This window comes from Pongo pygmaeus, chromosome 1 (genome assembly GCF_028885625.2).
Source record: "Pongo pygmaeus isolate AG05252 chromosome 1, NHGRI_mPonPyg2-v2.0_pri, whole genome shotgun sequence".
In the NCBI taxonomy this organism is placed as follows: domain Eukaryota; kingdom Metazoa; phylum Chordata; class Mammalia; order Primates; family Hominidae; genus Pongo; species Pongo pygmaeus.
In genome coordinates this window covers 229,120,413-229,133,181 of record NC_072373.2, presented here as the reverse complement: position 1 = coordinate 229,133,181, position 12,769 = coordinate 229,120,413, and the positions used below count along the sequence as shown (strand labels likewise).

The 12,769-nt window shown below is 53.1% G+C and overlaps 1 protein-coding gene across 10 annotated transcripts in view; it reads right to left on the bottom strand.

The window, feature by feature from the left end:
- The window catches only part of CFAP74 (cilia and flagella associated protein 74), an 82,165-nt gene that overhangs the window by 61,276 nt on the left and 8,120 nt on the right, over window positions 1-12,769 (bottom strand). For 8 of the 10 annotated variants that reach the window (XR_008492975.1, XM_054444327.2, XM_054444305.2 and 5 more), the window contains exons 2-6: window positions 7,783-7,868; window positions 5,822-5,906; window positions 5,464-5,607; window positions 3,929-4,027; window positions 2,305-2,409 (exon numbers count right to left, since the gene is read on the bottom strand). Coding sequence is in view for 9 of the 10 variants with exons in the window: in XM_054444327.2 (XP_054300302.1) it covers window positions 2,305-2,409; window positions 3,929-4,027; window positions 5,464-5,607; window positions 5,822-5,906; window positions 7,783-7,849 (500 nt within the window). In the remaining variant the exon portion in view is untranslated. Of the gene's footprint in view, window positions 1-2,304; window positions 2,410-3,928; window positions 4,028-5,463; window positions 5,608-5,821; window positions 6,008-7,782; window positions 7,869-12,769 lie in introns of those variants that run through there. The other 2 variants (XM_054444319.2, XM_063660465.1) reach the window with 2 other exon arrangements.

The following is a 12,769-nucleotide window of genomic DNA, read 5'->3' as shown; positions in this document are numbered from 1 at the left end:
GGTGGGAAGGGATGCTGGGAAGGGATGCTGGGAAGGGATGCTGGGAAGGGATGGTGCAACTGGAAACTGACCCCTTGAAGCCGTCACAGCAGGAATGAATTCTGGCAAGAAATACGGAGGGATGCCAGCGCTCGTGTGAAAGGGGACATGGAGCGGGATTTCCCAGCCTCAAAGCTTCTGCCCACAAGCTACGCATCAGTTTCCAAGGGAACGGTGTCGCTGCACTGAAGAAGCCAGCGGCCCCACAGCAGGGCTGGCAGCCATCATGTGTCCCACGAGAGGACACCCGGGGGACTGGCTATCACCCCCAGAGGCATTGAGCACGGGCGCTGTGCGGGACAGCCCCTGGCCTGCGATCCTCAGAACCGCAAGGTCCACCTGTCACAGAAGAACCGAGGCTCCTTCTGACTGGGGGAGGTGAGGGGCCACCCTCGACACAACACCCACGTGGGCTCCAGGGACGGCTCTGGGACGCGGGGCCGAGGGGCACAGGGGGTCTTGGTGCCATTTTGCAGCTCTTCTGTAAGTTTGGAATTGTGTCAAAATAAAACTTTATTTATTTATTTTTTGAGATGGAGTCTCACTCTGTCGCCCAGGCTGGAGTGCAGTGGAGCGATCTTGACTCACTGCAGGCTCCGCCTCCCGGGTTCACGCCATTCTCCTGCCTCAGCCTCCCGAGTAGCTGGGACTACAGGCGCCCGCCACCATGCTCAGCTAATTTTTTGTATTTTTAGTAGAGACGGGGTTTCACCGTGTTAGCCAGGATGGTCTCGATCTCCTGACCTCGTGATCTGCCCACCTCGGCCTCCCAAAGTGCTGGGATGATAGGCATGAGCCACCGCGCCCGGGCTTTTTTTTTTTTTTTTTTTTTTTTTTTTTTTAAAGACAGAGTCTTGCTCTCTCTGTCACCCAGGCTGGAGTGTGGCGGCGCAATCTTGGCTCACTGCAACCTCTACCTCTGGGCTCCAGCGATTCTCCTGCCTCAGCCTCCCAAGTAGCTGGGATTACAGGCACGCACCACCAAGCCCAGTTAATTTTTGTATTTTTAATAGAGACAGGGTTTTGCCATGTTGCCCAGGCTGGTCTTGAACTCCTGACCTCAGGTGATCCACCCGCCTTGGCCTCCCAAAGTGTTGGGATTATAGGCATGAGCCACTGGGCCCAGCCCAAAAACTTTTTTTTTTTTTTTTAAAGAAGTGGACAATCACAGCAACCTGGTAAAGTGAGGCCGTCGGGGGTTCATTGCCCTGTGAAGCCCCCCGCGCTGAGCCCCCCGCGCTGGTGCAGGTGTTGCTGAGCAGCGAGAGGGGCACGACAGAGCCAGTTGTCAAAGGAGGGCCACAGGGGACAGTGCTCTCCTCCGTGCTCAGCCGCAGCTGGGTTCAGCGTCCTGTCCTCCCCTGCACCCTTCCCGCTGCCCACACAGGTGGGGCCACGGTGCAGAGCACTGGACACCAGCTTGGGTCGTGACTACATCACAGTGAGCGCAGGTCAGAGACTGGGTCAAAGCCCAGTGGTGTCTTCAGTGGGGTGAGGCTGAGATGTTAGGTCGCACGAGGGCTGGTGGCATGGGCACTCTTGGGGGTGGGGTGGCCTGAGGCCCACACTCAGCCCTCTCTGTGCCCCCTGCCCTGCCCAGGCTGGAAAGCTTAGGTCATCCCGGGCATGTGCAGGGTCAGTGCTGTGGACGTCTTGGACCCGGCTGCAGCTCCCGGGCTGGGGGCTGTGTGGTTCGGGAGTCCTACTTGAGGTCAGCTCAGGGTCCCCTCAGTCACTCTGAGCAATTTGTGCACCTTCCCAAACCCCTTCTTGCCAAACTCGCCAAAGGCAACTCGACGCATCCAACCCAGCTCCACAGGAAAGCATTTAGGACGAGGCAGCTGTCTCTCTCCTGGGTTTTGAAAACCCAGCTCGCTGTTCTGTGGAAGCACAAAGCATGAGAAACGAGGAAAGAGGAAAAAGAACCTGATTTTGGAGTTCCTAGGAACATAAACAAACCCAGAGAAACTGAAAAAGGCGACGTGAAGATTAATCCTTCCAACCACTGCATTCGCCGAGTCCCCTTTCCACTTCCCAGCAGTTTGCCAGTCAGGTGCAAAACCCCCCAGATCTTGCTCTCTGCCCCCAGAGAGCAAGGACCCGCACCGTTCTGGGACCCGCCTGCTGCCAGTCCCAGCTCCACACCCGCCTGATGCCAGTCCCGGCTCCACACCCGCCTGATGCCAGTCCCAGCTGCACACCCGCCTGATGCCAGTCCTGGCTGCACACCCGCCTGCTGCCAGTCCCGGCTCCACACCAACTCACTCGCTCTCCTTCAGCACGGCCTCAGTCCTCGACTGCAGGTCTCTCTCGTTCTCCAGCTCCGCAAACAGGCGTCTGGACACGGCCTGGAGACGGCCCACGGCGGCCCTGCAGTGGCGAAGGGACAGGCTGGACGTGTGTCAGGCCTCAGTCACCCAGGGGCCATCCAGGTTCACCTGGCGCTCCCTGGCCTCCTCTCCCTCAGGAGGGAAATCTTGGCGCTGGGCCACCTAGCCGGTGGAGTGTGGGGCTGGCGGGAGGCTCTCCACATGCTCACTTTCCGCTGGCACAGCCCCAGGGGGAGTGAGGGCTTGGGGAGCCTGCCCTGGACCCTCAGTTGCCCCTGCACGAAGCCCCTGGGGGCAGCAGCCATCCAGGCCTCTGACCCGGGAAGGACTCAGCACGTGTGACAAGCCCCAGGCCCTCGCGTCAGGGTGCCCTGGGTCCCCTCCCTCCCTCCTGCTCCCCTCCTGGGCATCATCCACCCCAGCGCACATCCAGCACCAGCCCAGCCACGTTCCTAGAGACCACTTCCTGGGCGGTGGGCGGTTGCCCACGAGAGCGGCACAGCGTGATGCTGGCCAGAGGTCCCAGCCATGTGGACATGGGGGGGTGGGCTTTGAGCAGCTGGCCGGGTACGGCGGTCACTCCTACATCCTGGGTGCCACAGTCCAGGAATGAGGCAGGTCAAAATCCTGCAGAGGGCCGGGCGCAGTGGCTTATGCCTGTAATCCCAGCACTTTGGGAGGCCGAGGCGGGTGGATCACGAGGTCAGAAGTTCAAGACCAGCCTGGCCAAGATGGTGAAACCCCATCTCTACTAAAAATACAAAAAAAAATTAGCCAGGTGTGGTGGTACGTGCCTGTAATCCCAGCTACTCCCAGAGGCTGAGGCAGAGAATTGCTTAAAGCTGGAGGGGCAGAGGTTGCAGTGAGCCGAGACTGCGCCACTGCACTCCAGCCTGAGCAACAGAGCGAGACTCCCTCTCAAAAAACAAACAAACAAACAAACAAAAAACGCCGCAGTGGCCCGAAGCCCCTCACCCTCCAGGGCCGGGAGGACCTGCTGGTTCCCTTGTCCCTGGCTGCTGGACCTCTGCTCCCCATGGCTGCACTAGCACCTCCAGGACGGGCACCCCGCTGGGGCCTTCCAGGGCTGGGCTGACCTCGGCAGGCCCTGCAGGCACCCGGTGCCCCCGGAGGGTGAGATGAGGCCAGAGCTGCAGCTGTGGAGCCAGGCTCCGGGAGCAATGCCTGTCGGTGAGTATTGGTGTTTCCAGCGTCCCCCAGGCCCTCCCGCCTGGGAGTGTGGGACCCATGTAGGCCTCTCACCTCTCACCCCACCCTCAGCTGCCTCACCCTGCTGCTCCAGGCAAGAGTGGCCAGAGGGGCCTTCCCCTGACTGCTGACCCACTCGGCCCTGCCTCCCAGAGATCCAGCCCCAGCACACTCCAGACCCCAGCTTTGCCGATCTCACGTGCTTCTGTGTGTTTGTGTTGTGGCCTCACACTGGGGCTCCTCATCGGCCTGAACACAGCAGGCGCTTCACGCCTCACTTTGAGTGAACCAATGAACCTCCGGCCCTGACCTCATGCCCGGTTCCCTGCCCCCTGGCGAGGGCCACCTACATGTTGCCCGCCTCTTCCTCTGTGGCGATCTCGGCTGCCACAGCCTCCTGCTGCTTGTTGATCAGGTCCCGCCTCTGCCGACAGGCGCGCAGCTCCCCTCTGGAACAGGGAAGCAAGGGTCAGATGATGGTTCCCTGAAACTCCAGCCCCCGAAGTGACAGTGGGCGTGGCAATGGGGCCAGGTGAGGCAGAGCCAGACCCCCAGAGCCCCCCTCGCCCAGGCCAGGGGTGTCTCTAACACCTTCAAGCCACACAAGCAGGGTCTTGTCGTCCATTTTCAGAAAACTCTGCCCAGGGGCAGGTGTGTGGCCCCCGCCCGAAGGTGACATGCTCCCCAGGGCCGAGGACAGTGCAGGAGCGGGAGGGAACCTGGGTCTGCGTAAACAAGCGCGCTCCTGCGTGTGAAGTGCACATGGTGGGAGGTCTGGGGCCCACGGGAGGGGAGGAGCTGGAGCTCCTCCACCATCTTCCAGAGTGCGGGCCGGGACAAAATCCAGTTCACACGGTAGCTCCTGGGGATGACTCCGGCCTCAGGAACAAACAACGGAGCAAAGGCCAGAGCACGAACCCTGGAGGTCACTTTTTTTTTCCTGAGACAGAGCCTCGCTTGTCACCCAGGCTGGAGTGCAGCGGCGCGATCTCGGCTCACTGCAACCTCCGCCTCCCGGGTTCAAGCGATTCTGCTGTCTCAGTATCCCAAGTAGCTGGGACTACAGGCGCCTGCCACCACGCACAGCTAATTTTTGTATTTTTAGTAGAGACGGGGTTTCACCATATTGGCCAGGCTGGTCTCAAACTCCTGACCTCAGATGATCCACCCGCCTCGGCTTCCCAAAGTGCTGGGATTACAGGCGTGGGCCACCGCGCCCAGCCATGAAGGTCACTTGGAAGACACACGGGCGCTGCAGGAGCTGAGGAGGGAAATCATAGTTTCCCCGGGTGAAGTACCCAAGTTAGGTGCCCAAGTTATGGGCAAGAAGTTATGCAGAACATTTGTCTTTCAGTTTTTTATTTTTAGAGACAGGGTCTTGCTCTGTCACCCAGGCTTGCTGCAGCCTTGACCTCCTGGGCTCAAGTGATCCTCTGGCCTCAGCCTCCTAAGTCGCTGGGACCACAGGTGTGTGCCACCACTCTCAGCTGAATGTTTTTATTTTTTTAGGAGACACTGAAATATTTAGGACTGAAGTATCATGTCTGTGATTTGCTTTAAAATAATTTAGCACAAAACCCCATAGATATAAAATACAAACACAGAGAAAGAAGCTACAGCGAAAGCTTGACAGTTGGCAACTCCAGGTGGCACTGGGGGCAGCGGGGCCACTTGTTTCCGCCTTTTCTGTGGGAAGGGGGCTGGGAGCGCTGGGCACCAGCTCCTGGGTGGGGCTTGCAGAACTTCTCCTCCATGGAGACCCTGTGGGACCCTCCCTTGCAGGCCCTCAGGGTGACGACAGGCACAGGACCACCCGTGCTGCACCCGTGTCACGGCCTGGGGGGCAGCAAGAGGTGCAGGTGCAGCGGCCTCAGCCCCATCTCACCTCATCTTCTCAATGAAAAGCTCTTGCTCCTCATGCATCTTATCCAGGGCGCTCAGGTTCTGTCGCAGGTGAAATGCCTGCATTCTGTCCTCAGCTGTTTTCTTCTTCAATTTATCAGCATCAGTATCTAGTTCTTTCACTGAGCTTAGGATGAAAAAGATGTCAGCTGCCACCACCCCAGCTGCAGGCTCAGAACTCATTCCTCGGTGTGGCCTGCCAGGGTAGGTGCCTGACAGTTCTGCTTCAGGGCGGGAGCTGTGGGAGCTACAGCCTGTGGGAGGGAGGAAGCAGCCGCCCCACTCCCTTTACCCACCCCCTACACCCCACCCCCACCGCCACCCCTGATCCTCCTAGTTACCTGCTGTGTCCTGGGTCCACGTCATCCTCAGCTTCCTGCAGAAGACATTTGATGTCAAACTCCGGATCCTCTAATTCATCTCTTTCTAGAAATCAAGGCAAGAGTTAAAAAAAAAAAAAAAAAAAAAAAAAAAGCAGATCAAACATTTGCGTCTGAAGTTTTAGGATAAATCTTTTTCTTTTTTGGGACAGGGTGTAAGGAACCTGGCTGCACTGCACCCACTCAGGCACAGGCAGAGGTAAACAGCCTGGGTGACTCAGTGGGATTGGGGCGCTGGCGCCCCGAGAGAGAGAGTCAGGGACGTCCGTCTTTGCAGACGGACAGCGGGGAGCCAGGGCACAGCACCGCCTGGCTCGTGCCCAGAGAAAGAGTTAAGCTGCTGACCTTGAAGTCAAGGGAGAGCCAGCCACGCAGCTGTGTGTGTGGGAGCCGCCGGACTAACCAGCCAGGACAGGGCAGACAGTGTGACAGAAAGCTGCTGGGGAGAGCTGCTGCTGAATAAAATCCTTTTTCACCTGCCTACAGCCCCCCGAGTGTTCCTTCTGCTCATCCACCCCCTCCCTTTGGACCTCAGCATGACGTTCGGTGTAGTCATGAACCTGACATGGAGTCTCTGTTGCCCAGGCTGGAGTACGGTGGCGCGATCTCGGCTCTCTGCCACCTTCGCCTCCCAGGTTCAAGGGATCCTCCTACCTCAGCCTCCTGAGTAGCTGAGGCTACAGGTGTGTCCTACCATGCCTGGCTAATTTTTATATTTTTAGTAGAGAGAGGGTTTCCCCATGATGACCAGGCTGGTCTTGAACTCCTGACCTCAAGTGAGCCACCCATCTCGGCCTCCCCAAGTGCTGGGATGACAGGCGTGGGCCACCACACCTGGCCAGTTTTAGGATAAATCTTGGCAAGCTCTAACTTGATGATTCTCAAAGCAAAATCCAAGGAACCCTGAGAGTCCCTTAGTGTCTTCCAAGGCCTGCGAGGTGAAAACTGTCTTCATGATCACATTCGCACGCCATTTGTCTCCTCACTTTCTTCCCATGAGAGGACAGTGGCATTTTCCAGAGGCCGCATGACAGGTGACGTCACAACAGACAGCTCTGAGACTCCAGCTGTCTTCCGTTAAACCCGACTCTTAAAGTTACCGCTAATAGGTTCGTTATTGCTATTTTAAGTGGCTAAGTATTAAAATGTTTCCAGCTTTAATTTTTGATACAGTAAGTATGGAAAGATACAGGCAACAAAAACAAATGTTCTCTGGGTCTTCAATAATTTTTAAGAATGTAAAGGGGTTCTCAGACAAAAGAGGCTGAAGGTCACCATCTCAGAAGATTACAGTGGACTTCCGGCAAAACACAGCAAAGGGAACACAGTTTTTCTTCCCTTCGTTAAATCTCAGTAAAAATGACGGAAAAGGCAGAAAGCCAGAGGCACAAGGAGGGGCGGGAGAGGGAGACGGTGGCGGGGGGCGGTGGGGGGGAGAAGGCCACACAGCGCCAGGAGCTGACTCAGCACACAACAGAACCCAAAACGGGGTGGGGAGTGGGGTGGGGGTAGGAAGGAAATGCGTTCCCAGATTGCGATGGCCTGCCTGTGCCCAGAACTAGAACCAAATCAAGGCACGTCTCAGAAACATTTCAGATCATCAGAGATTTTTTAAAAACAGCTTCCAGGAAAAGAAAACAAAAATAGGTCACATTCAAAGGATTGGGATAAAAATGGCATCAGATTTCTCAATACTGATGTTGGAAACTAGAAAACTATGGTCTGCCGCCATCAACATCTCAGCCACAATTTATCTTTCTTTCAAATAAAGACAATAATATAAGCTCCCTCTGTGAGAGAAAAATATGAGTGTAAAAGATACCCTCTCCCAGAAATAAAGGGAATTAAAGGGCGACTATGAAGCATGTCATTTGTCTGTCTTGTTGCTGAAATTTGTGTTACTGTTAAAGAAGCTTTATTACCATCTTCCAAAAGGGGGGCATCGGCCAAAAGCTCATCCTTGGGGAGCAGGCTGCCGTCGTCCTCCATGCTGGGAGATAGAAATTAGCTGCAAAAGATGATCACAAAATATAGATCAATAAAATCATAGATTTAAAAAACGGTGAATTAACCATTTCTCTTAAAGAAGACATTAAGAAAACAAATGACAGATTAGGAAAAAATATTTGCAGCACACATATCTGACACAGGTCTTAACATCTGGAACACATGAAGAGCTCCTATCAACCACATAAAGGCCAAACTCCAGTTTAAAAGGTCAAAAGAGGCCGGGCGCGGTGGCTCACGCCTATAATCCCAGCACTTCGGGAGGCCGAGGCAGGTGGATCACCTGAAGTCAGGAGTTCCAGACCAGCCCGGCCAACATGGTGAGGCTACAGTGAGCTGTGATTGCACCACTGCACTCCAGCCTGGGCAACAGAGTGAGACCCTGTCACAAAAGAAAAAAGAAACTGCCCAACAGTATCCCCGAGTATCACTTTACACTCCCACCAGCAAATACAAAATTAAAATAATGAAATACAAAATTAGCTGGGTGTGGTGGCAAGTGCCTATAATCCCAGCTACTCTGGAGGCTGAGGCAGGAGAATTGCTTGAACTCGGGAGGCAGAGGTTGCAGTGAGCCGAGATCGTGCCACTGCACTCCAGCCTGGGGACAAGAGCGAGACTCCGTCTCAAGAAAAAAATGTCAAAAGATTTGGAATTCCATAAGAAAAGAGATACACAAATGGCCAATATGCATGTGAAACTCTGTGTAACATCAGTATCTTTAGGGAAATATGAATCAAGCCATAATGAGATACTACTATATACTGATTAGAATGCCTGAGATCGGCCGGGCGCGATGGCTCATGCCTGTAATCCCAGCACTTTGGGAGGCCGAGGTGGGCGGATCACAAGGTCAGGAGATTGAGACCATCCTGGCTGACACGGTGAAACCCCGTCTCTACTAAAAAACAGACAAAATTAGCCGGGCGTGGTGGCGGGCGCCTGTGGTCCCAGCTACTCAGGAGGCTGAGGCAGGAGAATGGCGTGAACCCAGGAGGCGGAGCTTGCAGTGAGCCGAGATCGCGCCACTGCACTCCAGCCTGGGTGACAGAGCGAGACTCCATCTCAAAAAAAAAAAGGCTGAGATCAAAACGCTGCCAACAGTGAGCACTGGCAAGGCTATGGAAGGGCTGGCATCGTCACGCGTTGCTGGTGGGAGTGTAAAGGGATACTCTGGAATACTGTTGGGCAATTTCTTTTTTCTTTTGTGACAGGGTCTCACTCTGTTGCCCAGGCTGGAGTGCAGTGATGCAATCACAGTTCACTGCAGCCTCAAACTTCCGGGCTCAAGCAATCTTCCCGTCCCAGCTTCACAAGTAGCTAAGACTACACGCACATGCTGCCATGCCCAGGTAATTTTCAAATTATTGGTTGACACGGTGGGTCTGTCTTTGTTGCCCAGGCTAGTCTTGAACTCCTGGTCTCAGCCAGGATTCACCCACCTCAACCTCCCAAAGTGCTGGGATTACAAGCTGGAGCCACTACATCTGGCACCAAACACATTTTTTTTTTTTTTTTTGGAGATGGAGTCTCACTCAGTCTCCCAGGCTGGAGTGCAGTGGCGCAATCTTGGCTCACTGCAAGCTCCGCCTCCCGGGTTCATGCCATTCTCCTGCCTCAGCCTCCTGAGTAGCTGGGACTACAGGCGCCCGCCACTACGCCCAGCTAATTTTTTTGTATTTTTATTAGAGATGGGGTTTCACTGTGTTAGCCAGGATGGTCTCGATCTCCTGACCTCGTGATCCACCTGTCTTGGCCTCCCAAACTGCTGGGATTACAGGCGTGAGCCACCGCGCCCGGCCCAAAAACAATTCTTAAATAATTTCAAAATTATCATTACACTTTGCTTATCCTTTTGGGAATGTTAGGAGCTTGCTAGTGTGAAACTCTTGGTACCAAATCTTCTGTGTCCAGATGTTGGAACTAAATAATTTCACTTAAGAAACAGGCTGGGCGCAGTGGCTCGCGCTTATAATCCCAGCACTTTGGGAGGCTGAGGTGGGCAGATCACTTGAGGTCAGGAATTTGAGACCAGCCTGGCCAGCATGGTGAAACCCCATCTCTACTAAAAATACAAAAACTAGCCGGGTATGGTGGCAGGCACCTGTAGTCCCAGCTACTTGGGAGGCTGAGGCAGGAGAATTGCTTGAGCCCAGGAGGCGGGGGTTGCAGTGAGTCGAGATCATGCCACTGCATTCTAGCCTGGGCGACAGAGGAAGACTATCTCAAAAAAAAGAAACAATGTTAAAATCACAAACTCTTTACTTATTTTTTCTGGTGAGAATTAAATTTAATGTCTAACTTTCTTTTACTTTTTTGAGACAGGGTTTGACTCTGTCACCCAGGCTGGAGTGCAGTGGTGCGATCACAGCTCACTGCAGCCTCGAACTCCTGGGCTCAACTGATCCTCCTGCTTCAGCCTCCCAAGGAGCTGGGACTACAGGCACGCACCAACACACCCAGCTGATTTTTGTATTTTCTGTAGAGACAGGGTTTTGCCATGTTGCCCAGGCTGGTCTCAAACTTTTGGGATCAAGTGATCCACCTGCCTTGGCCTTCCCAGTGTTGGAACTGGAGGCGTGAGCCACTGTGCCCGGCCGGTGGCTGTTTTCTATTATACCTTGAATATGTGATTGGTTTTAACGCCTATGAATCACATCGTGCTTGTACCATGATTAATACACAAAACAGCTGATGTCAAATGCTTATAAATCAGCAGGGCACAGTGGCTCATGCCTGTAATCCCAGCAACATGGGAGCCTGAGGTGGGAGGCTCTCTTGAGGCCAGGAGTTTGAGACCAGCCTGGGCAACATAGTGAGACCCCCATTTCTAGAAAAAAAAAAAAGTGGCCAGGCGCAGTGGCTCACGCCTGTAATCCCAGCACTTTGGGAGGCCGAGGTGGGTGGATCACGAGGTCAGGAGATCAAGACCATCCTGGCTAACACGAGGAAACCCCGTCTCTACTAAAAATACAAAAAATTAGCCGGGCATGGTGGCAGGTGCCTGTAGTCCCAGCTGCTCAGGAGGCTGAGGCAGGAGAATGGCGTGAACCCGGGAGGCAGAGGTTGCAGTGAGCCGAGATCACATCACTGCACTCCAGCCTGGGCGACAGAGCAAGACTCCGTCTCAAAAAAAAAAAAAAAGCAAAAAAATGTAGCCAGGCGTGGTGGTGCGTACCTGTAGTTCCACCTATTCAGTAGGCTGCGGTGGGAGGATCACTTGAGCCCAGGAGGTCGAGGCTGCCATGAGCTGTGATTGTGCCACTGCAGCCCAGCCTGGGTGACAGAGCAAGACCCTCACTCTAAAAGTGTTAAAAAAAAAAAAAAAAAGCTTTAAGTCAATGTACCTATTATAGAGACAGACATTTAACACTGGGAATTAGCACTACCATTTCGCATTGAAATAATGAGTAATTCCAGGTGAAATGTATATAAATGTTGACATTATGTATGAGATGCTAAAATTGTAAAATTGTAGAGGACTGTTTTTCATTGCTTAACTTAGCAATTGCTTCAGAATAATTCACTAAAAATATTTTCAGTGCCTAGCAATGTTTCTTGGATAAATTATTAATGTATCAATGCTAGTAGTTTTTTAAACTTACAAAGAAACAATTGCATTTTAAAGTCCTGAGAGGCAGAATTTTAAGGCATCTTGTAAAATTCCAACAATATTTTTTCCACTTGAAAGAACTGATTAACCTGCTAGTCTTTGAACGGCGGGATTTTCAGAAAATATTTAGAAAATGGCCAAACCTATTCAGCTCTGTGCTTGTGAATTCCACGTGGCCTCCGCGACCTCATTTTGCTGGACACCCACTGGGTGACAGTCTTATAAAAGGTGTCACTGCACACACACAGTTCCTTTGAAGATGATCACACTAAACCATATACACTGAGCATCCGGTTAAAGACGGCACTTCCAACAGGCAGTCACCTCCGATCTCTCCTGAGTCCTCACTAACAACAGGGGGTAGATTTATTGTTTTCAATACAGGAATTTACCAGGGCAACGGCCAGTGGGAGAAACAGAAGCAAAGAGAAGCGGGAGGTGGAGGGATGAGGGTAGCTGTCCCTGCAGACAGAGGCACTGGCTGACCCTCTGCAGGGGAAGCTGAGAACAAACCTGACGTCGCCACACAGCTGTGAAAGGTTCAGGACTGGGCAGCTTCAGGTGGTCCTCCAGTGGGAGCAGTGGGATTGGGAACTGAGAGACCCAGGAAAGTGTGCTGAAGAAGCAGTGGAAGTTCCACTGTGGTAACACGGCTAGCCAGTGTGCCGGCATCACACTGAAAATAATCAGAAATGCCGGATAGGACTGTACTTTAATTCTCGTAAAAATGTTGAAGAACGAACCAGGTGAGATGGCTCACACCTGTAATCCCAGCACTTTGGGAAGCCGAGGCGGGCGGATCACTTAAGATTTGAGACCAGCCTGGCCAACATAGTGAAACCCCATCTCTACTAAAAATACAAAAATTAGCCGGGCGTGATGGCGCATCCCTGTAATCCCAGCTACTTAGGAGGCTGAGGCAGGAGAATCGTTTGAACCCAGGAGGCGGAGGTTGCAGTGAGCTGAGATCATGCCACTGCACTCCAGCCTGGGCGACAGAATGAGACTCAGTCTCAAAAAAAAGAAAAAAAAAAAACAGTTGAAGAACGGAAAAAATAAGAAACTTTCAGGTTAAAACCTAAGTAAAAATATAGATTAAATAACCAAGCTAAATGGAAGTATATTATCGAATTGCATTAAAAACTAAGAACAGGCTGGGCTCGGTGGCTCATGCCTGTAATCCCAGCACTTTGGGAGGCCAAGGTGGGTGGATCACGAGGTCAGGAGATCGAGACCATCCTGGCTAACATGGTAAAACCCCATCTCTACTAAAAATACAAACAATTAGC